Source organism: Lates calcarifer, linkage group LG16_LG22, assembly GCF_001640805.2.
Source record: "Lates calcarifer isolate ASB-BC8 linkage group LG16_LG22, TLL_Latcal_v3, whole genome shotgun sequence".
Classification (NCBI taxonomy): Eukaryota; Metazoa; Chordata; class Actinopteri; family Centropomidae; genus Lates; species Lates calcarifer.
Genome location: NC_066848.1, coordinates 13685069 through 13709837, shown reverse-complemented (window position 1 = coordinate 13709837; position 24769 = coordinate 13685069). Strand labels below are relative to the sequence as shown.

Sequence of the window (24769 nt, the reverse complement as noted above, 5' to 3'; positions counted from 1 at the left end):
CCCGTGGCATTTCATCTAGCGCCATTATCAGGACAGAATTGAAATTTGCCTAATAATTCAGTCTCCTATTAGTTTCAGCTGTAATTTATGTTTGCAAATGTTAGCATGCTAACCTGCTGAATCAAGACAGTTAACAGTGAACATTATACCTGCTTAACTTCACCATGTTAGCATGATCATTGTGAGTATGTCAGCATGCTGGTGTTAGCATTTAGCTCAAAGAAGTGCTCTGTGTATGAGTATGACCTCACAGAGCTGTTAGCATGGTCACAGACTCAAAAGTCTTGTTAAACTGTAGAAACCACAGTGAAAGGACAGTTATTTTGCAATCATCTTAGTAATCATGAAATGTGCAATGAGGTTGTTATGAATGTTGATCATTCATTTTATGGGCATTTACAAAGGTCAAGCTGGAATAAATCACTTATAAAGTTGTTGAGAAATATTACAATGTAAAAGTAAAACACCTCTCTGGTCCAACATTAGGTTACAAAACCCGCTGAGCTCAATAACTAACATTTAGTTAGTTACACAGAAATGAAATGTTAATCTCTTTACAGCTACAATGACTACTTCTGTCCAGTCACATATTAAATAGTTACATCTGAGTAATTTTCTCTGACTGACTGACTGACTGACAAAACTCCCACTCATGTCTTTACTCAAACTCATAATTCTACAGTTTAACTTCAACTTCCTCTCAACATATTGAGGTCCAAGTTCAAACAAAGAGGTGAAGGAGGAGGAGGAGGAGGATGAGTAAGGTATGACTTGAACAAGCAGAGGTAGGTGAAAAACATGTTTTGACATATTTTGTTGTCTCACTTGGTTGCAAATTCACTAAAGGCCTGACACCCACTCAGCAATTATCAGCATAGCTTGCAGCCAAAGGTAACATTCATGTTGCAATACATGACATTGTCTGCACAGTACAGTATGTCCCTCAGGACAAGTGATTACAGTTTTGTAATAATGATAATAATTCACCTTTTATGTAAACACCCAATTTCTCAATTAGACTAAAAATCTTTTGAGCAAGAGTGACATGCACAAAAGAACAGCATAGTAAGATGTAACATGCAAATACAAAGTAAATCAACCAAACATCCTGTTAACAGATGCTGATCAACACCAACCAGATCTTAAAAGTAAATACGCAGTAACCATTCAAGTGAGTTAAACAGCACAGAGACACTGACAAGGAGAGTTACATTCCAGCTCCGTTATAATCAATGTAAATTATCCGAGAGAGATCCACTCAGTCAATTTGAAGTCACTCCTTAGTGAGTTACGTGGTGAGGGGGGCAGAGGACTCAAAAGATTTTTAGCCAAACACAGTGTGAAGTCATTTGTAAAAACATCCTGCGAGAGCAAGGCGTTAATGACCTCAGCTTCAGGACAAATATGTACCTGTCCAGGTGAGAAGACATTCCTCCCCTGGCCTAAATCTGTAAGTGAAACTATACCTGTGACTACGCCCTCACACAGACAAAGGAGGTCAGTCAGGTCTAACATACAGGGTTACAGTGGTGCATTGGAAATTTACAGCCAGTCATAAAACATAAAGCAGCATGACAGACAGTGGTTAAACTCAGGCACTGAGCAGATGTATTTTTATGTTTGTAAGAAAGGTCCCCTTAATGAAGCAATAATTCTGGTGAAAAGGGGAACTTTGTAGATGGAAAACAGAAGCTGAGTTTTGCAACCCAAATTAGAATGAAACACAATAATATAGAATTGAATAAAATATGATTCACGAGAATCAAAATACAACTCACACGGAACAATAATAGCACCTGTCAGAGCGCAAAAAAAGAGAACCACAGTAAATAAAACCTAACAAATAATGAATAAAACATAACAAATTGTGATACAGCCTCTGATACAACTCTTGAGACACAGACTTTAATCTGTGGAGCAGCGGAGCATTAAATGTGTGATCAGTGAAGTGATATTACACTTTGGTGGAACATTTTAACTCCACCGGAGGCACAGGGATGTGACGAGTGAGGCTCCAAAGCAGCAAGGCAACAGTACCAGAGAGAATATAAAAAAAGCAGCGATGACTGATTCCTCCGCCAGCAGTGACAGGCGACACCGCGTCTTTACTATACATCAAAGATCTCAAAGGTTGAAGAGATTTCGAGTATTTCTGCTCAAGGATTGCATGTTTTCTGACCACAGTTTCGAGAGGCGAAAGGGAATGAAGTTTGTGTGTTTCTATTCCATTAAGCGTGTCTGAGCTAATGTTTGTTACTCGACCTCATTTCTGAGTAAATACCTCTTCAGATGTTTTCTTGGAAGGCTGGATTTATAAAACACATTACAAGTCAATCTGATCAAAAGGTTTTTCCGACACAAACCGTCAGGTCCACATCAGACCAAGAAAAAAGATGCCCAGTGGAATATTTCATATTTGGATGCATGGATGCACAGCAAATATCCCACTGTATATCAAAGTCCTTGTACAAGAATTTTAGTTGAGGGACATTTGCTTTTCTAACTACTAATAAATGTAAATGTACTGTATGTTATTTTACACAAGGACATAAATTCCACTGAGGATCACGGGCAGAGGGAGCTTAAAGGGATATTCTGGTATTTTTCAACACAGGGCTTGCTCTCATAACAGTCATTCTGACTATGGGAGCTACAAACTTTGCACCTGCCACCTACATATTGGGAAACACAACATTTATCAGCAAGCCTCCTAAAGCAAATCAAATAACCCTCAATTTAACAGAAATTTTATGCAAATCCTAATGTAGGAAAAGCAGCTAATTCAGGGAGCTAATTTACATTACCTGAATCTCTATGGTGGAGGAAGTGGCTAAAGTAAAGAATAAGTTGAAAAATGCAGGTATTTTCCTATGAGCTTTAGCTTGGTGGATATGCATATTTTTTGGTTTCAGGCCACGTAGAGGCACCAGTTTGTGTATTTATTTATTTATTTTTTTTTCAATTTTACTTTATGATTTTCAGGTTTTTGTTTTTGTTTTCATTATTTTGTTAGATGTATGGAGGGAACAAAAACCAGTGTCATTATTGTTATTTGCTAGGTTAATACAAATCTATGGAAATGAGAAGCAGATTTTTTTTTTTTTGTCTGATTGAACAACCACAGACTTCACTGTCTCACTCCCACTTCTGAAACCGATACTACACTCTTGATTTTCCATATGTAAAGCAGTGAGTATTAAGCTCTCCCTCCTCTCCATCATTTTGTTGCTGACTGTAGCCACCATTGCATTTCACGTACTAATATCAGGCGTTTCTGATGTGCTCATAATTCTCACTTTGTCACATCTGACAGCAGAGTTATTCCTCTGTTCCTGCGCTCGAGGCACGTTTCTGTGCAGAGTCATTTGAGACACACTGACAGCACCAAAAAATTTTAATGAACAGTAATACTTCAAGCATCTCTATCACGGCAATCATCAAAAATTACACAATGCGCCCACAGAGTGAGACAGAGTGTGTGGGTGGACTGAGTACTTTTTTTTTTATTAATCATCAAAACCTCCGTAGGTTGATAGATGATACAAGTGTTAATTAATTTTTCATAATTATATGAAGAGAGATCATCATTGATAAACTGCAAAACATATCACAGCAGAAAGTAAGTACAGTGATTCATATTAGGTCAACCTCAGGGGGATTTAACATCAATAATACAGAAATATTCACCATCACTGGTGTTATTTTCCTGCCTGTTTTCGCCCATGAATGCAACTGCAACATTAGAAGATATTTTTATACCACTGTGGCTGAGAGCTATTCTGAATTTAATGAGGAATGCATTTAGCTCCTTCTTGAGCATGACAATGGATACTAGTTACTGGTATTACACAAGCACGTCCAAGTTTAGCCAGGCCTTCGACAACAACAGCCTCACCTTCCGATATGAAAAGAAAGAGGGAGGAAAGAGGAAAGAGTAGTAACAGAATCAGAGGCAGATGGAGAAAAAAAGGCAGTAAACAGAACACCACCGAGCAGCGATTGCGAACAATTTCAAATTTTCAGTCAGTTGAACAGTGGTGTGTTTGGAGAGAGCACCTGTATCAGGAACTCCTGTCCTGACTACTGACACACAGAAAATCACTGTAATACAAGGCTATTAGAGCATGTGCCTGGGTAAAAGGGAGGGATTAGTCCGGCTTGTTACTAAAAGAGCTCTAACAACAGTCCCCTGAGGTGCAGCCGACTCATCCACAGGTCCTCAGCAGCTCCTTGTAAACAGGTCTTTCTCTCTGACCACACAGCACCTGTATTTACTCTGCTTCAGCTTCTCCTTTCAAAGCCCAAGTCAACCCAGATTACCAAAACCTCATATTGGTATTTTTCTGTTTGTTTTTCACATTTCAAAACCTAATTTGTTCAGGATTTAAGATGTTTGTATCTGAGATTTTTCTACTTCAATACAATGGAGGTGAGCTGAAATTGCTTGCGATGCTCAAAGCACTAAAAAAGTTTAGTGGAACAAGTTAAAAACACAACACTTAGATATTATCACCTTATAAAACTGTTATGGGGAGGCTGTTAGCAAACAACAGTTTCCCATTTATACACCCAGAAGACACAGCACAACAGCAGTACTCATTTGGAGTCCTATTTGTTGTAGTGTGAGTCAGATATTCACTCTCCTTCTGGCTCTGTTTTGGTCTTCGCTAACCCTGAGGGAAATATCTGACACTTTAGCTGCTAAATGCTCCACTATGTTCAGCATAGTTCTAGCTGCTAAGTTTGTCTGTTCAATAGTACTAGACGGTGGATGGGTCATCATTATCAGATTTTTTTTATGCTGGATTCATCTGAAAATGAGCCTCTTATGAGCGCTACATACTAAATTTTCTTGACCCCCATTATGATGGGGTGAAGCCAGGACCTTATGAACCTTATGACCTTATGAAAAAATGTGGTTTTGTAATTTGGTTGGACCTACCCTTTAACCAAACTCATTCTCTCTGTCTAATGGACACTCATGCATGTGTTCAGTATGACTGTATAAATATATGACTACTGCAAAGACAGGAATCCATGTGAGATTTACTGGTCTGGGAGATTCTCACCAGATCTCCTCTCCCCCGTTGCAGCAGCTCTAACACCACCGTTCCACTCTATTTCCCAATCCCATCATTTCCTATACAAATACTGCATTATATCAGCTACAGTCTGTTTTTATTTTCCTCAAAGACGATTCGCTTTAGCCAGCTGACTGACAGCTGTGTGTGCATGCATCATTATCTCCTTCACAGAGCCTGTCTGTTGCCTGTAGCCTGTGGCAGACCTCAATCACACAGTATTAGAAATGACTTCGGTTTCCATGGAGTGCTGCGTTTTTGCCTGCTGCAAGGTGTACCATGCATTGTATCAACCAATGGGGGATATAGGTGAACTAGCTGTCCCCACCCGTCTGGAACTACAGACATGTAAAATCAGGTAGCCCGCTCAGGTAGTTCATTCGATTTAGCTGGTGGAAGCCGAGACATAACAAGTGAGAGTGTGTTGCTGATAATCTTCCTGTTCCTGGAGGCGGGGGTCACTGAGGCCAATAAACTGTTTGAATAGATGAAAATAGAGAGAGAGAAAAAATAACGAAACAAAATGAATGTAAATGCACTCTAAGGCATTGTACACATTCTGGGAAGCAGCTCACACGTGCATGTTTTCATAATTAAGGAAAAGAGAAGTCATGATCTCCTTTCCAATTATGTCGCGTTTGGTGGTGCAATTCAGTAAAACCTTAGAGGAATTTAATTTGAGTCTTGTTTAGGTTTGAAATGCTGGTCAGGTCTAACGTCTGAGGTCCTGTTTATAGATTGATGTCCTTCTCTATGGCCTCTGTGAATATAACAAGATTGCTACCAATTGCATCTAAATAAAAGCTTTATGTATGCAAACACACCGCATAATAAAATACAGCGTGCGTGGATATGGAATAAAGAGTCTCGCTTGCCAATTTAAACTACAGCCCACCACGCCGGCTATTATCTGGTGTTTATATTCTAATATGTGACTATACTGTAAAAATGCTGCTTCTTTGTGTTAATCCTGACAATTTGTAAAAATTCAAATCCAGCAGCACTGGGAGGAATACATCAATTCAAAGTGAAATCAATTCTACCCCCCCTCCCTCCTCCTCCTCCTCTTTTTGACTTTCTCCCACTCTTCTGCGTCTCCCTATCTATTTCTCTTTCCTTTCTGTAATAACTGTGTGAGCAGCAGTAAATGTAATTACAAAGGGGTGGGGCCGGGAAGGGGCTGTGTGCGTGTGTGTGTGTGTGTGTGGGGAGAGGGGGGGGGCGGAATGATTGCTATGCATGCACAACAAAACGCAACATTAAAAAGCTATTATCAGAAAAGGGAACATTTTGGCAGATATATGGCGGAGGGCAGCTCCTGCCATATGTTTGTGGAGACGGGGACAACAAGTCAGGTAGTAATTATCAATCATCATCAGGAGAACCTGTCAAAATGCTAGGCCGGGCACGCTCTGACTGGCGTTGCCATGGAGACAAGCCCACATCCCAGCAAGTGTGTGTTTACCAGGACATTAAAAATACTCTCCCATATTTTTATCTCACACTTATAAAATCGTGTAAATCGTTCCTTTAGCTTCTTCGAGCCATGAGCACTATTACAGCATGTATGTGTGTGTGTGTCTCTCTGAGTGCATGCGTGTGTGTGTGTGTGTGTGTGTGTGTGTGTGTTGAGGATTTCCTGCCAAGCCATACTAGGGAAAGAGATTTTTCAGGGATAGAATGGAGGATAATTTTGGTCGAGGTTATGGTTTTGGTTTTACACCGATTTCCTTGCCTTCAGGATCAGGCATGTTGGGAGTTACAATTAGCAGATGGATATGTAGATGGAATATTCTCACCAGAGTAATATTAAGATACATGTGTGTCCCTCTGTATGTGTGTGTGCACATACATAATGTATTTGCCAGTAATGAGCTCATTTCTGTGACCATACTGTTGCTGTACACAGACTCTCCATTCAGTCTGTCATTGTTAATATTCCTCAGCAGAGGAAAGAGGACATTCTCCCAAACCATCATGACTTTGTCAGTTTCAATTTTACACAAACCTTTTTCTTTTCTTTTTTTTTTTTTGCATAACCTACTACAGTTTCCCTTTTAGATACACCAGATGCCTTCAAATCAGATTTCACTCCTTACCATACAGGCTATTCAAACTACTAGCTTTCCCAGAGCAGTGTACAGTAAGTGTGACTTTACACAGAGTCACATATGAGGAATGTTTCTGGAAGCTTTCCAAATGTGTCTGACGACAATGGTGCTTTCAGATGACAATCAATTTCCACGTGACCTCAATCCATTACCCTTCCAGGAATCAGGATTATTTTCACTTAAAACAGCCTCTGAAAATTAAATACACAAGCAAGTAAACATGAAAGCAATTTAGTGAGAAAGTGGCGTAAGTGCGGTATGAATTTTCCTGCTTTATTATGGCAGTCATTTGGAAAAAAAAAAAGAAAAAGAAAAAAAAGGGGTAGTGTTCTTAATTCATTATTTGTGCGCCGTTGTGCATGCTCCCCCTGGGGAGAAGCAACATTACTCTTTCATCAGATCAAATGAAGCGAAGCCGTGCCGTTCCAGGAAGAGCCAATTAAACTATTCAAAGAAGTTTATTATTGCGACGGATTATGAAATCATTCTCATCAGATTCATTGGGGTGTGTGTTTCGACAGGGGTGTGAATGTGTGTACTTTACCACTGCGCAAACTCATAAAGGCTGTCGACTTAAGCTTTCCATTTGCAAAGTAAATAGGAAATTATGGTACGCAGTCACAGTGTTGCATGTTTTACAAGAGAAAATCTCACAAACTTCATTTATGGTCAAAATAAGCTGCAATTATCCTTCAGATGTCCGTTTTCTTTTTTCATTCCTTTCTTCCCTCTTTGTTCTGTCCACCTCATGTGATCGCCTCATGATGGTAGCGTTGCCTGTTAAGTACTTATTAACACACATCACATTCGAGACATGGCTGGGTTTAATCTTAACCCAGATCCACTAACTGACACACACACTGAGGAGTGCAATGACCTCTGACCCCGCACGGCTTAATAATTTCACCCAGTGTTTAGCTGAAGACACACATACACAGTGTGATTGTACAATAAAAAAAAAAACAAAAAAGAAACTCTTTGGTGTTGGTCCAACAAGGCACAACATTTTTATTTTTTCAGTGTATTTAATGTGTAATAACTCACAGCTGTCAAGAACAAAATAAAACAAATACACTACAGCACAATAAAGGCTGTAAATATCTGACAAGTGAACATGTCACTTCAGCTTTTGCCTGCACCCAAGTGTTGGCAAGTGGCTTTTAATGGCTATTGTTCCAGGAGAGGAAATTAAAAAATAAATCCCATTTTCCAAAGAAATGTTAAAAGCACGCAGAGGGACCGTCCCAAATAACACACCCTGTTGTTTCCGAGAGTGCCAAATGTAAAACAGAGTCAAAGTTATATAATGTGGAGGGATTTGCTAAAAACGGGATAACCTTCAAACACTTCCACATCATTGATACTGACAGACTGCAGCAACAACTCAGTAGGACCAGGGCTTTAAAAAAAAAAAATTACAGTATTTCAATTTGGCTTTTGGAGGGAGAGAAAGAGGGATAGATAGAGGGAGGGAATGGAGGGGGAGAAGGAGGGAGAGATGAAAGGGAGCAGTGGATAAGCTTCAAGGCTTATCCTATTCATTACTGGAGGAGAAAAAAAAAATCACAGCATCGTCCTATAAATAAATGAATGCCAGGATAAACACGAAGCCCATGCATCAATAAAACATATGTATTCTAATAGATCACGCTCTAGTTACACTTGATGGGATTGAGCCGGCCAATGAGCCCAATCATAGGGACTTTATCATTTTGAAAAGCTACATAGCATTAAGCCAGGGTGATTATAAATAATCATCATTCCCATAACAAAATAGGCCAATGGATACTTTTATCTTCCTGTTCAATTTTTTCTTGTTTATATGCTAATGTATTGTATCTTAGGGATTTGAGGAGTTCGCTCCAAAAATCAAATAATTAAATTTAAAAAACACAACAAGCTTTCTCTTTCTCCTCCTTTTTGGTATTTTATGGGTAAGTAGGTAAAAAAAAAAAAGTTACACTTGTAAACAAATGTCTAAATCAGTTTCTGACTGTGACACTGTTTAAATAGGCTTTCTCTTTTCCAAGAAATGTCATTTGAGAAAAACTGGAAACATCAATCAAAGTCATAGCACACTGTATAATCCTCACTTTGCTGCTGTCATCTATGAGTGGTGGAACAGTGATTTGTGACGTCACTTAAGTTACACAAGCTCTTTTCAGAAACAACATCCAGCAACGAGCCTCGACCTGCAGACACGAGAAAGATGCTTGACATTTAATGCAGTGGCCCCGGCTACAAGGCTGCATTCACGAGCTGTTTCTACACCAGACTCACTGGCAGAGACAGACTTTGTAAACAGCGTCTACAGTTACACTGATGAGTCAGGCATGTTTCACTCCAGGTTGCAACATGCTGTTCTACCATTTTTATTAGGGACATTTGGGAGTTGTATCACAACCTCACATCTGGGATTTTGTGAAAATATGACTCACTTAGAGCTACGAACTTACCGTATCTTTTTATCATGTAAATATAATCTTGCCTGATTTAAACCACGCGCACCGACAGCAGCTCTTCCACATTTGACAAGTGTATTAATGGAATAATCATCTAAGCCATTATGAACGAGGTCAACCCGGCCTGGTCAGCTCAAGTGTAAAGTAATTAATGACGTGCTCTGCAGTTTATCAGAGTTTTAAATTACACAACTGCTTTGGAAGAAAAAAAAAAACAACTTTTATTCCATCTTTTTATCTTCAAGCCTGATAATGACCTGTCAAAGTATTTGCAACTATCATGCCACAGTTAATCACTCACCTTAGGAGGACAGGTACAGGACATGGGAAAGATAGAAATGTTTATTCTCTGTGAGCCACATGTTATTTAACTTTACCTTACATACTTCACATCTATCATTTATGCTTCAGTACCTTGATTATTTTTGTCAGCGTTAACATCCTGTAGCAGGAGCCAGTAAACTGTCTTTGGCGGTGCGTTCAAGGACACTCCAACAACCAGTGTTGAATGAAAGTGCATTCATGAGCTGTAACTCTGAAAGCTTGGATGTCAGGGGGATATCAGTACAGTCACTGCTCCCAGCTGCAATAACATGTGATGATAGCGTGTGATGTAAAAAGGTGACTTACTGTTTCACTGTGTTGGATCACCTGTGTAAAGTATTTTCATACTATAGTCACATGAGCAGCTGCCTTATAACTTTCCAACTTAATAACACTATTCCTACTTTTGTTTTTGCTGATTGAGATCTCACTTTATCAGAGATAAATAATTAATGTGGATCTTCACTAAAAAAGAGCCCTGCTGTTTATTGGCTTATCTACTATCTTATCCAGCATTTGACTGATGTTCAACTCTAGCTAGAGTACTGACTGTGTAAAAATATATAGCTGAAATATTTATTTATTGCACACACACAAAAAAAAAAAAAAAAACTGCAGAGGAGGTTCTGATATTTTCTAGAAGTGGAGAAGTGAGTTCTTCTGTCTTTCTCTCTGGATGCAGGCCCATCCCCTGTCAGTGGGTCAGGAGTAGCCCGTGTGTAGCCTGAGAGGCAAAACCCAGGGCAAACACATGTAGCCAAAGCCTCTTCCTGTGAGCATATGGTGATAATTGAAGGTGATAAAGTTGAGTGTATCAACATTTTCATCAACTCTTATCTTATCTGGGTTTAGGCAGCTGGAATGTCAATGGGACACTGTTTAAAGAGATTTTACTCTAAACTATATGTGATTTTCTTTAAATACAACAAATAAATCCACCGGTACGATCCTTCAACTGAAGGAAGAGCATACCTGGGTGTTCTGTCTTCCTCTGCTAGTCAATTATCCTCGATCAGCACTTCTTCTCAGAGGAACCTTTGCACTGTAAATAACACGTCCAGACCCCTGAAAAGCTTCTCACCAACAGAGAGGTTCTTATTTATCTCTCTGCAATGTTGGCTGAAAATTGATAAGCAGCAATGCAAAGCAATATGTGTAGAACTGGTGTGTCGCTGATGACATAACAGGGATAATCAGGAATACTGCACCATATTCAGCACAGAAGTCCTGCTAATGCTGCTGAGAAAAGTGCTTTTAGTTAAAATAGCACCGTGACATTAATTCTGCCTGTGCACACCAGGTAGAGCAATAAATAAGACACATCCTGCTCATAGTGTGTTAGGGCTTGTCATACAGTATGGCACACCATGTTATAAAAGTCTGCAGTGTAAAAATATGTATCTTTCATTTCTTATAAAAGCATTATTTTACATACACGTAAGGACATGACAGCGTGCTATATATATATATATATATATATATATATATATATATAAATGGTCTTTTACCGGATGTTCAGTACATTGTTTTATACAGTCCATGTCCTGATTATGAAATGTGACTGTACAGCTACAACATGTGCTCTTTCCTCCTCTAAATTCCTGCTCTATGGCCCCTGTATACCATGACATATGGACGATGAAAAATTCATGGGCTGGTGGTTAACACAAATCTGCAGAGGAGATGGGAAAACATGAGCTTAGCAAGCAATTTGCCTATTACATTAACAGACGGGGCTGTCATGGGACGATATTGGCGTATGCATATTTCATCTAATCTGATTTCATGTTTAAAGAGCGAGCGAGAAAGTGGTTCAAGTTGTGGAAACAATGACATCATACTGTATGTTCGTCCGTCGGGCCCAGCCCAATCAAGCGAGTGGGACTGAATGTTTTTAAAGATATTATCTCAAAGCACAGAGGTAGGATTTTTTTAGCATGTTTACTGCCTTCCAGATTTCTCTCATTCTCTAGCGCAGTATATTTTTCAGTATCAGTTTCAGAGAGAAGAAGAGTGACCAAACAGGAAATCTTTTCTTTTTTTCAAGTCAAACACATGCAGCTAACTCAGACATGAAGAAACACCCTCATAAATACATACAAGGCATGACCAAATTCAGCCGCAGATGTACAAAACCGTCTCTCTCTCTCTCTCTCTCATACACACACACACACACACACCACAGTACAGAAATAGACTGTAAATTTCTGTTTATGATCAGTGCATCTGGACAACGTTAATATATTGAAGCAATAAATTGTTTTTTATACTCATCCCACCCTTGGAGGATTACAAAAAAAGGATTCCAAAGGATTGCGCTGAAAATGTTTCTTTTTAATAAAAATCAAACCAGCAGCGAGTGAGAGATATTTCAAACAAAACACACTGAGCTGAGCATGAAATATATAGTTTCTGTGCCAAAGAGAGAGACCTGGGGAATATAGGACAAATGAGAAGGAGCAAGGAGGGGGTGGGGGGGGCTCTTCAGCTCCTCTCAACTGCTTTGCCTCAAACATGATTGCCTCACTAACTTTCAAAATACTGTTGATTTAAGCAATGTGCACACAAGGAGTGTTAGGTTTCCAAGGAGGCGGAGGAAGGGGAGGGGAGAGGGAGGTCAGCATAACTTCAGAATCAGAGAAATTGGGAAAAATGTTGGTCATAATATTTTCCTTAACAGACGCCCACATGAGCAGCTGTCAAGACGCTCTGTAGCTGCGCGACGCACATCTTGTTTAAATATATCGTTATACAGCACCTTTATGTCAGGCTAACAAATGTTTATGTTATTGCTCTGTAGCACGTACAGTATTCCTGCCAAATGAATGTGAGTAATACTCAACAGAACTATGAACAGAGCTAATAACAAAACCTTGAACCTTGTCATCTGTCATTCAGCGCTGCAGAGGCCTGGCCCACTCAAACTATTCCTGGCTTTTTTTTCTCACAGCAGCAGAGCAGCCTCAGTAACGCCAATACTATTATAGTACAGTCGAATATGTAACACCTTCTTTATTCTGAGGTTTATGTAAGAGCTTGTTTTTCATTCAGCACACGCAGCGTGCACACGGTAACTAAAGAACATTTGTACCAGGCGAGGTCTCCCGCACAACTTTTATTTCCTTTTTCCGCGATTGTGCTGCTGTGGATATTACATTCCTCCTGGCAAGAAAATTAAATTGGGGACACAAAGTAGTATGGGTATAATCAATCCATGCTGGCAGAGAATGCATGATAATTATAAACAAAAACTGTGTCATTCCCCGTGAGGAAAGCAGCTGCAGGGGTGACAGGCGATGCTCAACATGAATATGGATCACAGGACTAAAAGATCTGGTAACTGACGCAATTGCAGTTTTGCTCAAGCTGGTTCGAAAGCAGGGATACAAGTGGTGACGTGGACGAAAAACAAACAAACATGAATATAGATCGATTTTGATAAAGCACAAGTCTTCAATAACAGCACAGAGTAAAAGTGAGAGCAAATATTGAGGATATCAAAGTCATTATGTAAACTGGAGCAGCCAGAGCATTGCAGATGCTTCATTACTCACCACCCGAAATACAAATAAATCAGAGTGAGATTCATTTGTATTTTCAGGCATGCTCAGATAAATAAAGAAAAACATGCTGCTGATTATATAATAAATCTGTACATGATTATGATGTACATACACCTACTGTGGTGCTGTAATCCATAACCAGGCTACCGAGAATAGACCAGATTTCTTCACCAGGCTTTCATCTAATGGCTACATTTCACACAATACTGTACCAACAGTGCTATTGCTGAAACTCTGCAATAGCACTTTTTTTTTTTTGAGCCCTCTCTTCTCTACCCCCTGAGGTAGCTTGACACACTTTCATGAATTAGCCTAGACAAGACGGACGGCTATTAGAGCTGCCACAGCAGATTTGGCTGAATCCAAAAGGTCAGAATTAGCATTGAGGGAAGCATAGAAGAAAGTCCTAAAATTGTTCCCCAGATCAATTTTTAACTTTTTAATATTTCACAGCTGCACAGTATTACTTCTTACATGTCCTCAGTGCTGGTATTTATCCTAATAAAGGTGGATTTAATACGGCCTTTATGGCTGCTATTTCATATGGAGCCTGTAAATGGCAGGAGAACTTTACTCAGCAGCTGTGTATGTTTCAGCGTGCATATGTGCAAACATTCATCTTTGTGTTTGTGCCCAAAAGTAAGACGCCCTTGAGGCCTTAGTTCACTTGGCAGGGTGATGGAAATTACTTAGCTCTGCTGTTTTGAAACAAATCACAAACAAGTCTCCTAGCAGCGATTCGAGCAGAAATAAAAACCTGCTTCAAACCTAGTAAACCTTCATGAGAATAACATTAGAAATCTGGTTGCCTTAGTCAAAAAAGTAGAACTCCCTTAGGCTCTGAAAATAAACCTTTAGCTTAAATGTGGCTCACAGAGGAATGGCATTATTGAGCCAAGTGAATGAGCAACAGCAGCCACAGGATGTTAGCGTTACTATTCATAACTTATTTTCCTATGCCTAAAACCGTTTTCCCTTCTGGTCTCACCTCTGCTGCTCTCTTAAAATGCAATTACCTACTGGCAAATTTACAGGAAAAGAAAAACAATGACTTTTGACCAGAGGAGCTGTTACTGTGAATGTCAAATTGATGCTGCACAAGAGCCCGCTGAGCTCCACTGTGCTACCGAACAGAGGAAATATAAAGAGAGATGAATCACATTATTCCTTTGTCTTAGCCCAGCTCGGGGTTAATAAAATGTGTGGAATCATGAGCGGCAGGGAAAGCACAGTGAATGGCAAATAGACATGTTCCAGCACTTCAAAATTCCTCACTGGAGCCACAGAATGTTTTTCATAGGTGTGACTGGTGAGGGTGTTTGAATGGCGGTCACTTGTGTTCGTAAACAGAGAGACCCCTCTGGGGACAAACGAACTGGGACTGAGTGAAAAACATATTGAAAAGCAAATGATGGTCAATTGTATTGTATTGAATTTCTCTTTTAGTCGTAATTAACTGAACTGAACTAAAACAGCATTGATCAAAAGCATGTTCAGTTTAGATGGCTCTGATCCAGCTGGGCAATGAAAGGTCAAAGAGGACAAACAGAACAGTTAAAACACAAACAAAGGAGTGACGGCAGAGATGAGACCACAGCACACAAGCTAATGATCCCTAGACAAATCCAAAATACAGCTATGGAAAATGTAGAACAGACTTCCTCATTATGCTGAACATACTTGTTTCTTTTTTTCCTACATTTATTTAATTCAAAGCCAAGCTGTGTGTTACAGCCAAATATCACAGAAGCCTCTAAAAGCTAAAAGCTGTCTCAAAATGTTGAGATTTTTTAAAAAACAGAAAGATTAAGCATTCCGTTGTATTCTTCCTTGTCAAAACCTGGTGTCTACATTATCCACAGTGGAACTGGATCAGCACCAGTTCAGAGGGAGATTCAGGTGTGTTATGCTAATAGTTGTTCTAATGTAGCCTCAGGCTGTAAGCTTCAAGCAGACATGAGAACCGGGCTACAGAGGTCAGGCAAGCTAACTTCGCGCTAACAAATTTGACTCAAGTGACATCACTTGAGTCAATTTCGTGTTGGTCCCTCCAGAGCCACAAAAGGCTTTGTACAACCCCCCCCCATACACACACACACACACACACACACACACACATACTGTGTGTATTAGTACTTCCCAAAACCTCTAAACAGACTTTGATGTGTAAAATCTGAGCACTTCCCCTTTAAAAACCCACAGGATTATCTGGAAAATGCATTGTCACAAAGACTTAAACGCTGTTTTTCTCAGCTCATGAAATGCTCTTGTTTTGGAGATGCATGTTCTCACAGGACAGCAGCTGTATTTGGCTTTGGAAACCCAAATGATACACTAGCTCCCTCTTCTCTGCTCTTTGATGGTCTTCACTTTGATAGGCAGCTCTAACACAAATTAAAATTTTAAATGGACTCAAGTACATTTTATGGAATTTCACACAATGGAACTAAATTGCTTGGACCAAAAAGTGCAAACACTGTCCATTTTCCACTAAAAGCAGACTTGAACAAATGGTCAGGGTAACCAAAATGACATAATTGAAAGTTTGAGATGAACTGTACTGTGAGAATGAGTTTTGAGTGCCTGCTTACATTCAGAGCTCAGGACATGAGGAGTTTGATGTTTCATGGGGCCATGTACAACACTCCAAATGCCATAAACTGCCACTGTAATGGCTGTTGGCATTCCGGATGAGCTGATACGATAACTTATCTAAAAGGCTACAATCAAATCTGCAGCTGCTGCACTCACCGAACTCGTCACAGATGCTCTCATTCTGCAGCAGGGTGGGGTGTTCGAAGGTGTCCCGGCAGTAGAGGATCCTCGTGTTCCCGCCCAACGCAGCGATGCCGCCCAGTGCCAGCACCGTGTGGTCTATGAGCAGGGAGGACGGCTGCTGGCTTAGCCGCGCCAAGACCGAGCGGTAGCGGCAATACTGGGGGTAACTGAGGACCAAAACCTTCCGCCCGTCCTCCTCCTGGCCTGGAAAAAAAATACAAACACAAAGTTAGAAGGTCCACAGAGATTACACATAGTTTAATTCAACATTCAATAGGGAATGGTTTGTTTTTCAAGTGCTCCTGGAAGATTGGTAGAAAATGGCAGGACTTAATTTTACAGGGCACATTCACTCTTCCAGTTCTCTTCAGATTTTATTACTTCATTCTCTCTCATAGATCATTCTTTGGTCACTATTATATTCTGCCTCATCTACTGCCAATGTGCTCGGAATATGATCCTTTCACTCTTTACCTTTGGCCTTAAATTGTATAATTCCTTCTAATGTGTGTAATGAGATTTTAGACATCAAGTTTTTTCCTTTGTAACCTTTGTAAGTACTAGATAAAAGGTAAATGTGCGATCAAAAAAAAAAAAAAACTTATGTAAGTATTGCCAAAGACCTTCCTGGAAATGTATGCAAATTCGCCAAGTGCCAAACAATACCATGACTTCTGAACCATTCTCTCTTACAACTGACATTCGCCTCTCTTGCCAGTTGATATCATATCACAATGATCTCTCTGTGTGTTTCAGGAAATGCATCACATTAAGGAAGCGACATGTGCTGATGCTGTTTCATTGTGACTTTAAATAGTTTTCATGAAAAGTTTCACACCCCTTCCTTGTAGTAATAACGCATTTCACCAAGCTCACAGAACAACCTTTTCATGTCTGCTGTCCTGATAACGTGATGTTGTTGGGCTGCATGTTTGAAATGCATCACATGCATCGCTGTTAGGGTGACAAGAGGAATGTCAAGAACAACTCTAGATGCTCACAATTTCGTTTGACAGGGTTTTTTTTTTTTCAACAAGGTGGGTTCAAGGTGGGAAATACTTTGAGCACTTTAGACAAAACAAGTGTGTGTGTGTGTGTGTGTGTGTGGCCATTCACAGTCTGATTATGTCTAATGTCTTCCTGACTGCTGACCTTTTTACCCAACAAACATTTACATGTACTATTTATACTTGCTGTAAAAACCACATATACAATAATCTATGAGATAAACATAACTAAGTAAAGCAGTAGTCACGCTAGGGCCAGGCTTTACTGTCACTCTGGTGTTGTTGCTGTTTCTGATGTGGGTGTGTAATTAATATTCCACTGACAGCATATTAGTTTGATTGATGCTTTATCACCTGTGACAGTTAACTGACAAAGAAATCTTTTCCATTTGGAGAACCAACAGGACAGGAAGTCAGACCAAGCTGAAACAATAAACTGTCATAAAAACCGGGAGGATTTGCTGATAGACAAGTCAAACTGTTAATTATTATACTAATAATATGTAAGAGTCCACAGCCACGCTAAGAGCTCTGTGGGGCTATATGTAGGTACAACAGTGCTTTGAGTTAAATGCTAAGCTCTAGTTTAGCATGTATAATGTTTAATGGGAGTGTTTTGGGAGTAATTTTGCCAGTATATAATCATAAACCAAAGTACTGGATGAACAGAAATTCTGACTTCTGCTGATGGTGCTACAGTAGATGAGTGTTAAGGGATTGCCAGAGTTTTTACACTTCATCCTGAGGGGAACATGAACGTCTGTACCAAATGTCATCACAATCCATCAAATAGCTCTTGAGATATTTCAGTCTGGGCCAAAGTGCAGGTCTGACTGACAAACTGTCATTCCTGGGTAATAAAAATACTATAAACCCACTGTTGAATAGATATAACAGAAAGTATGCCACTATAATGGCAACTTAAAACAGTAGAGTCATAGGAATACAATGCTTAGTGTCAGAGACATATCACATGTCACTACAGAGAATTCAAATATGTTCAGGTTGCTGTATGAGAACAGATAACCAGATATGTACACAGACGATACACTATGTACTCTGGGGTGTGTTTTTGTATTTATCTATATCTGTTCATGACTTTTTCAAAAATTTGCATAATACCTTCATCATACAAAACCAGTAGACTATAGATGGCCTCTTCATTTTGGTTCAATAAAAACCTGTTCTTACAGTACAGTGTATAGTATTGTCTTCTGTAAGTGGATTTTATGCAAATAACAGAGTTAGCTGTTAGGGCTACAGGTTACTGCAGGTTACAGTTTTTATGCAGACCTGCTTAATTATAACAGAACACATCTCCTGCCACCCACACAACAGAAATATAATTATCTAAAACTAATTACATGCCCAGCTATTATTTTTACGCAACAGAAGATGGAACTGGTTAAATACTGCAGTTAAGGAACTGACATTTTTCAAACATGATATTGGATTTCTTTGCAGGAGATGTGCTCTGTGTTCAGCTAAATCTGATTAGCTTTATCTGCCAATAAAGTGTAACAATATTGCCATAAAGCAGGGTTAAATCTCACTCACCATAAATGCTGACAGGAAATTCATACATTCGAATACATGCGAATGTACTGACATTGCGGAGTACAACTTTGCATGACATAGACTATATAACATTATACTAAAAGAGATAGTTCACATAATATAATATAGGCCAGCAACTTGATCGATTAATCATAATAAATAAATAATTTTCTCAGTTAGCTGATTCATTATTTAGTCCATAAAATGTACAAAAAATGCCACAGTCATAATGTTCAAAAACTAGACATTATGTCTTGTTTTATCTGACCAACAGTCCAAAGACTGTAATTTGATATCAAAGAAGACTAAAAAAACAGAAAATATTCACATATGAGAGGCTGAAACAGCTTATAGAGGTCTTGAGGGGTTATAAAAATCCCTGCAAAATCATTTTCTGTTAATCGACTAATTGAGTCACTTTCAGCTCTAATGTAACTATGGTGTCTCTGGTCCAAAGCTCCCACAGGTTTTTCTGCGAGAATGTGATCTTAACATGTTTCTAATCTTGTTTTTATTTGATAAGAAAATGACACATGATCTCAGCAGATACTGCACAGTGACCTGACACCAGCCAACTGTAACGCACAGACAAATTATGCATGTGCACTGTTCCTTAAAGCTTCAGTCGGTGTCACATTTTGTAGTCTCACTCGCTATTTTACACTGTTGTTTGAAAGGAGTGTGCTAATATTTTTCTAGCTTACAAAGCCGACTACATGGTTCAACAGTTGATGAAGCAGAGTCGGGCAGTTTGAAACATGATTTTTATATGAATTATTCACTGTCCTGTCCGCTTTTAGAAAGCCCTTGGACATGACATTCATGGGAATTTCTGCTGGTAATTTAATATTTCAGGGGTGGCTAACTAGCAAGTATTTCACCTTGCTATACAGTTAGTTTTACAAGTCTATTTAAAAAATGCATTTTCCCCTCTTTGGTGTTATTTTATCAAGCTGGAATGTTGATAAAAATCACTGATATGTGCGGCAGAAACAGGGCAGGAAGGACAGCATTCATAACATATTTAGAGCAGCTGCATTCCCGACAATCAGTGTAATTAGTTCCACTGTGCTCCAATATGACGACCACTTCAAAAGAAATTATTAAAGCCATTCAACCAGCACACACACACAGAAACACACACAGGGTATGCAGACTTAGGTGCCAAAAAATCCTCAGACATATAAACACAGATATTCTTGCGTATGTGCACGTGCATATCACACTGGAGACGCACACATTCATCAAAGATTGCGGCAGTTGTCGCATGCAATTACAGCTCAGAGGTAGGGCAGGCTTTGTTTCCAAATGTCAGGGATTTTATTGTAAGCGGTCACCATCAGACCTGCTCTTTCTCCCAAGGACCCTCACAGCATTTCACTTGATTAGATTCAATTTGGAGAGAGAGCTGCAGGGCATTAATAACTGTGCAAAGGCGTTGTAAAGTATGCATGTCGTGTGCGTGCATGCGCGCGTGTGTATGTGTGTGCTGGCACGTGTAATGTACATCAAGTGTATGTACACCTCTAAAAATTCCTTTTGTTCTCAAAGCCCGACCTTTCAGAATAAAGGACGTCCTTATCTTTTGTGTAAGCTTTCTAATTGGTTTGGGCTGTGGCTGCATCACTGGAGAGCTGGAAGACACAGTGAGAACATTATGCAATTTGTTTCTCTCTCTCCGGATCTCTTTTCTATTTGTGGTTCTGTCTGTCTGTCCTCTCCTGGTGGTGGTGGTGGTGGTGGTGGTATGGCGTGTTGATCAAACAGCTGTGGTGCGGCAGATTATTTTCAGAACACGCTGTAAAGCTCCTGACCTCATAAACAACAATAGTGTCAGGGTCATAACTGCTCTACAGGACAGCTGACGTTACAACCACTCAGTCAGTGCAGCACTCAATAAAATCTATGACTATACAACATACAGTAAACTGATAAGGTACAGTAACAGTTAAGTGATGTATGTATTACTATAAATTTCATGATCTGCACAAATGTAGACCTAAGTATGATAAATAAACTGAAGTTAATGTGTACTACTAGCTGTATAATGTCTTCTCTGGCTCTGGAGGAGTTTTCCAAAGCCTGCGCAATACAAATTTATACCAGAAATCCTATGTTACAAACTGGGGGGCCAAGGATTATAAAAGAGATGGGGGTTTACGAGCCAAGAGAGCCCTATTGAAAGACGCTATGGAGTTGCTTTATGTAGGACCCAGTGTTTTTGGAGCTTGACTCATCCTAGGGATTAAAAGTCTGAATATTTTGGCCTCTCCTGCTTCAATTTCTTCTTGTTGAGTCCCCCGGGCTTTGTGTGAATGCCATGCTAAGCTGCAGGAGTACGTCCTTAATTTGTGTTGCACTTCTACTATCTTAAATTCCCCAAACAGGAGTTTAAGAATAACTTAACAGAAAGGAGAAAATACAAATAGATGAACATGAGATTAAATAATATGATGCAAAACAGGTTAACAGGATGAACAATATGTGCTAGTGAGATGATGAGATGATGTAGAAATGCATCTTCAGATATTTCTATTTTTCTCCTGTCAGACAGACAGCTAAAAGACCTTGACCAGTTTTGTTATAGCTCTTTTTTTTCTTTTTTTTTTTTTTTTTACTGCTTCTACTTGTGTTATTGTTTTTGTTAGCAGTAGCAGTGCTTGCTAGTTGAAGGCTACAGCTCAATAGAATCCAACAAATATACTGTAGTTTATCATGCAAAGCCTAGAAAATGAAGTCGTTTTAAATTCAGTTCTAAAATCTACTGATGGTTAGCTGAAAAGAAGCAAATGTAGGAGTGATATTAGCATACATCTAGTCTGGCAGCAGAACTTGTTCAAGCCGTAGACACCTCACGGGTGACTGAGTAAAAAAGTGCATTACAATAATGTAACCAGGATGTGACAAAGGCATGGATGAGTTTCGCTGTGTTTTGAGATGACAGGATAGGGCTGATCTTATTAACATCCCCGAGATTAAAGAAGCATGACTGAACCAGTTTTCTAATATACAAATTGAAATGCAAACCGGAGTCGTCGTCTTTTTTTTTTTTTTCCCCAGACAGAGGCATTACATGACTACAGAGAGAGTACAAAAATGACTGTACTGTGTGTAAAATATATGTTTCACCTTGAGGTTGGAGCCATTCACCCTCTGATGTCAGGGAGACAATTAGAAAATGGATGGTCTGTTAAAACCATTTGAGGCTTGGGATACGTTAAAAATGACATCAGTCAGGAAGCACATTATTACTCAGAGTGTTTCTTTCTTTTCCTTATTCAGAGAAACAGGTTTGTGCTCCAGGTGTTGTTTGGTGGCATTAAAGAAACTGTACAATGAATCAATATAGTATACTATTGCTGTGGTTTTGTGCTTTACTATGAATCATAACCCTGAGGATACGACAGGTGCCATACAAATGAAAGGGAAGCGAACTCAAAGAAAGCTACAGTATATCTGATGATTTTCCAAAGACAAAAAGCATACAAACATCTGTCACTGAGCAATATTATTCCTTCAGCACCTCTTCTAATCAAAACCTTTACAAGCAGAGACAGAGAGCAAAGCACAAACAGTGAACACAATGGGCAGAGCTTTTGTTTTTCTACTTATTGATTTGAAGATGTGAAATAAAACAACTGTAAAAAGTATTTCCCCCCTTAAAAGGGCTGTACCACTGGTTTTGATTGTGCTGACTTCCTGGCTCCCAGGCAGCCACTGTTTTCTATTCAGAGCCGTTATGACTTGCAGAGACTTTAAAGTTGCTAATAATACATTTGTTAATCCATCACAGAGAGTAAGCGAATTTCTTCTTTGATGGTGCGTTAAAGGAAACAAGAAAATTTGAGAGTCTGCCTGCCAAACAGCAGCTTTTCTATGCCAAACCCATATCACCCTTTTCACGACATCTGCGTCTGCTTCCTGCCTGTCTTCCACAATTTGATTCCTTTCAAAAAGACTCATGAATGAGATGTTTTTAGCAGCTGTCTTTTCTTTCTTGGACATCTCGGACACTGAATTTCCCTTGAACACGTCGCTGCATTTCAAAACACACAAATCACTCACAAATGCATAACAATAACAGCAGATTTTCAGCCTTTGTGAGTTGATATTCTTACCGTGCTGACACGAAATGAAACTAGTGCTGAAACAATTAGCGGATTCATCAACTGACTGAAAAATTAAAATTACAATTTTGATGATTAGCTGTTTACGTGAATTACTGTTGCACTGTTTCCAGTTTCTCAAATATGAAAATTTCCTGCTTTTCTTGTAGGTGAGTATCTCAAATCTCCTCAGGTGTATTTTGGTCAAACAAACAGGGAAACCCACCTGGGTTTGAAACCGTGAGGAACATTTTTTACTTTTTGGAATCATTCCATGTTGTTGTGAAATGACTGTTCAACTAATCAACTAATTAACAATACACTAATCACAAGAATGACAGACAGTGATTAAATAAATGAAAAAAAAAAAAAAATCATTAGTTACAGCCCTGAATGAAACCACCTGAAAAAAGTTGATGGTGTAGTATGTTTAGGAAAAAGTCACATATAGGGTGGGAACCATGGTTGATGGGCTCAAACTTGCAAAAGTAACAGTATAGCCTTTTAAAAGCATATTCAATGGGAAGTATCGCATAATTGTATCAAACTACATTGTAAACGACACCACTGCAGTCCACAGCAGACTGGTAAAGTCATTACCTACAGTGGCTGTCATGAGACACTCAGTAAAAATACAGATCTCAATCTACTCCAGTGTAGTAAAAGCAACATGTTGTAATATATGTGCACAGTTTTTGGTTCATAAATGTGACAAAATTATATTTAACAACACAGGATGGGATCTGATATTTGTGGGAGAGATATTCCAGTGAGCCAGAAAAACGCTCAGTAAAAAATGGGAAGTGAGGAGACTGTGCTGTAATGTCGCCACACTGTATATGAGAGAAACAGGAGTGGAAATAAGCATGATGAGAACAAGCCCTGACACTGTATTATACCAGAAAGAATTAAAGAATATTTTGTGTAATTACACCAGAGGAAAAATCTCTGTTTCTCTTCCATAACAAGCATGATAAATTACTCATCATAATCAAAATCTCAGAAATGCCGCATACGACATGAAACTCATTAGTTGTGGTTGAAGCAGCTGCTCGGCTGGATGAATAGCTATTGCAATATTAGATGAAACATCACTGATATCATTGAATTTCAAAACAGAAAAATAAAAAGGCTGATCTACTGCTGCATGTCTGAGATCCTCTGCTTTTACTGGAGAATTTCTGTAGCAGCTTTTGAAAGTTGGGGGGGGGATAAAACTGGTCGTAATATGAGGGCTGCTGACAGTTAAAAGCAGATCTGTGCTGGCTAATTAAAAACCAAATGTGACTCATGTAAACTGTGTCATTTACATTCAACCAAGCTTAAAAATATTCGAGCTGCCCACAAGCACTGACAAGATCTCTCAGGCAAGTGCGCTCATTTCTCTTGTCACAGACGAGCAGGAAAAAGCTGAAAACCATTACTCTCATGCTCGCTGTCACCCACTGTAGTCCTTAAATCACTCACTCGGCTCAAATTTGCTGTTGTCAACATTTCCACATTATCTGCTCGGCCAAGGAATTTACTGGATCCCCCTGCTGCTTTTGTGGGGTTGGCAAGAAATGGCAAGCCATGTAACCCAGAGCCAATAATGTCACTTTCATATTTGATCTTTTTTTTTTGCCTTTTTTTGAGGGGGGGGGGTTAACACCAGTGGTAACACCAAAACAAGTCCAAAAGCTTTAAAAATAGGCAGAAAATAATACACTAGTAAAGAAAAGAGGGAGGGGGGGAGAGAAACAGAGAGAAAAGGCAAGAGGAGAAGGTCCTCGTTTGGTAT

General features: G+C 39.3%; 1 protein-coding gene across 1 annotated transcript in view; it reads right to left on the bottom strand.

Moving 5' to 3' along the window:
* arid5b (AT-rich interaction domain 5B) overlaps positions 1–24769 on the bottom strand; it is a 75336-nt gene that overhangs the window by 25586 nt on the left and 24981 nt on the right. Inside the window, exon 4 of the mRNA XM_018697002.2 lies at positions 16293–16523. Coding sequence (XP_018552518.1) covers positions 16293–16523 — 231 coding nt within the window. The remainder of the gene's footprint in view (positions 1–16292; positions 16524–24769) is intronic.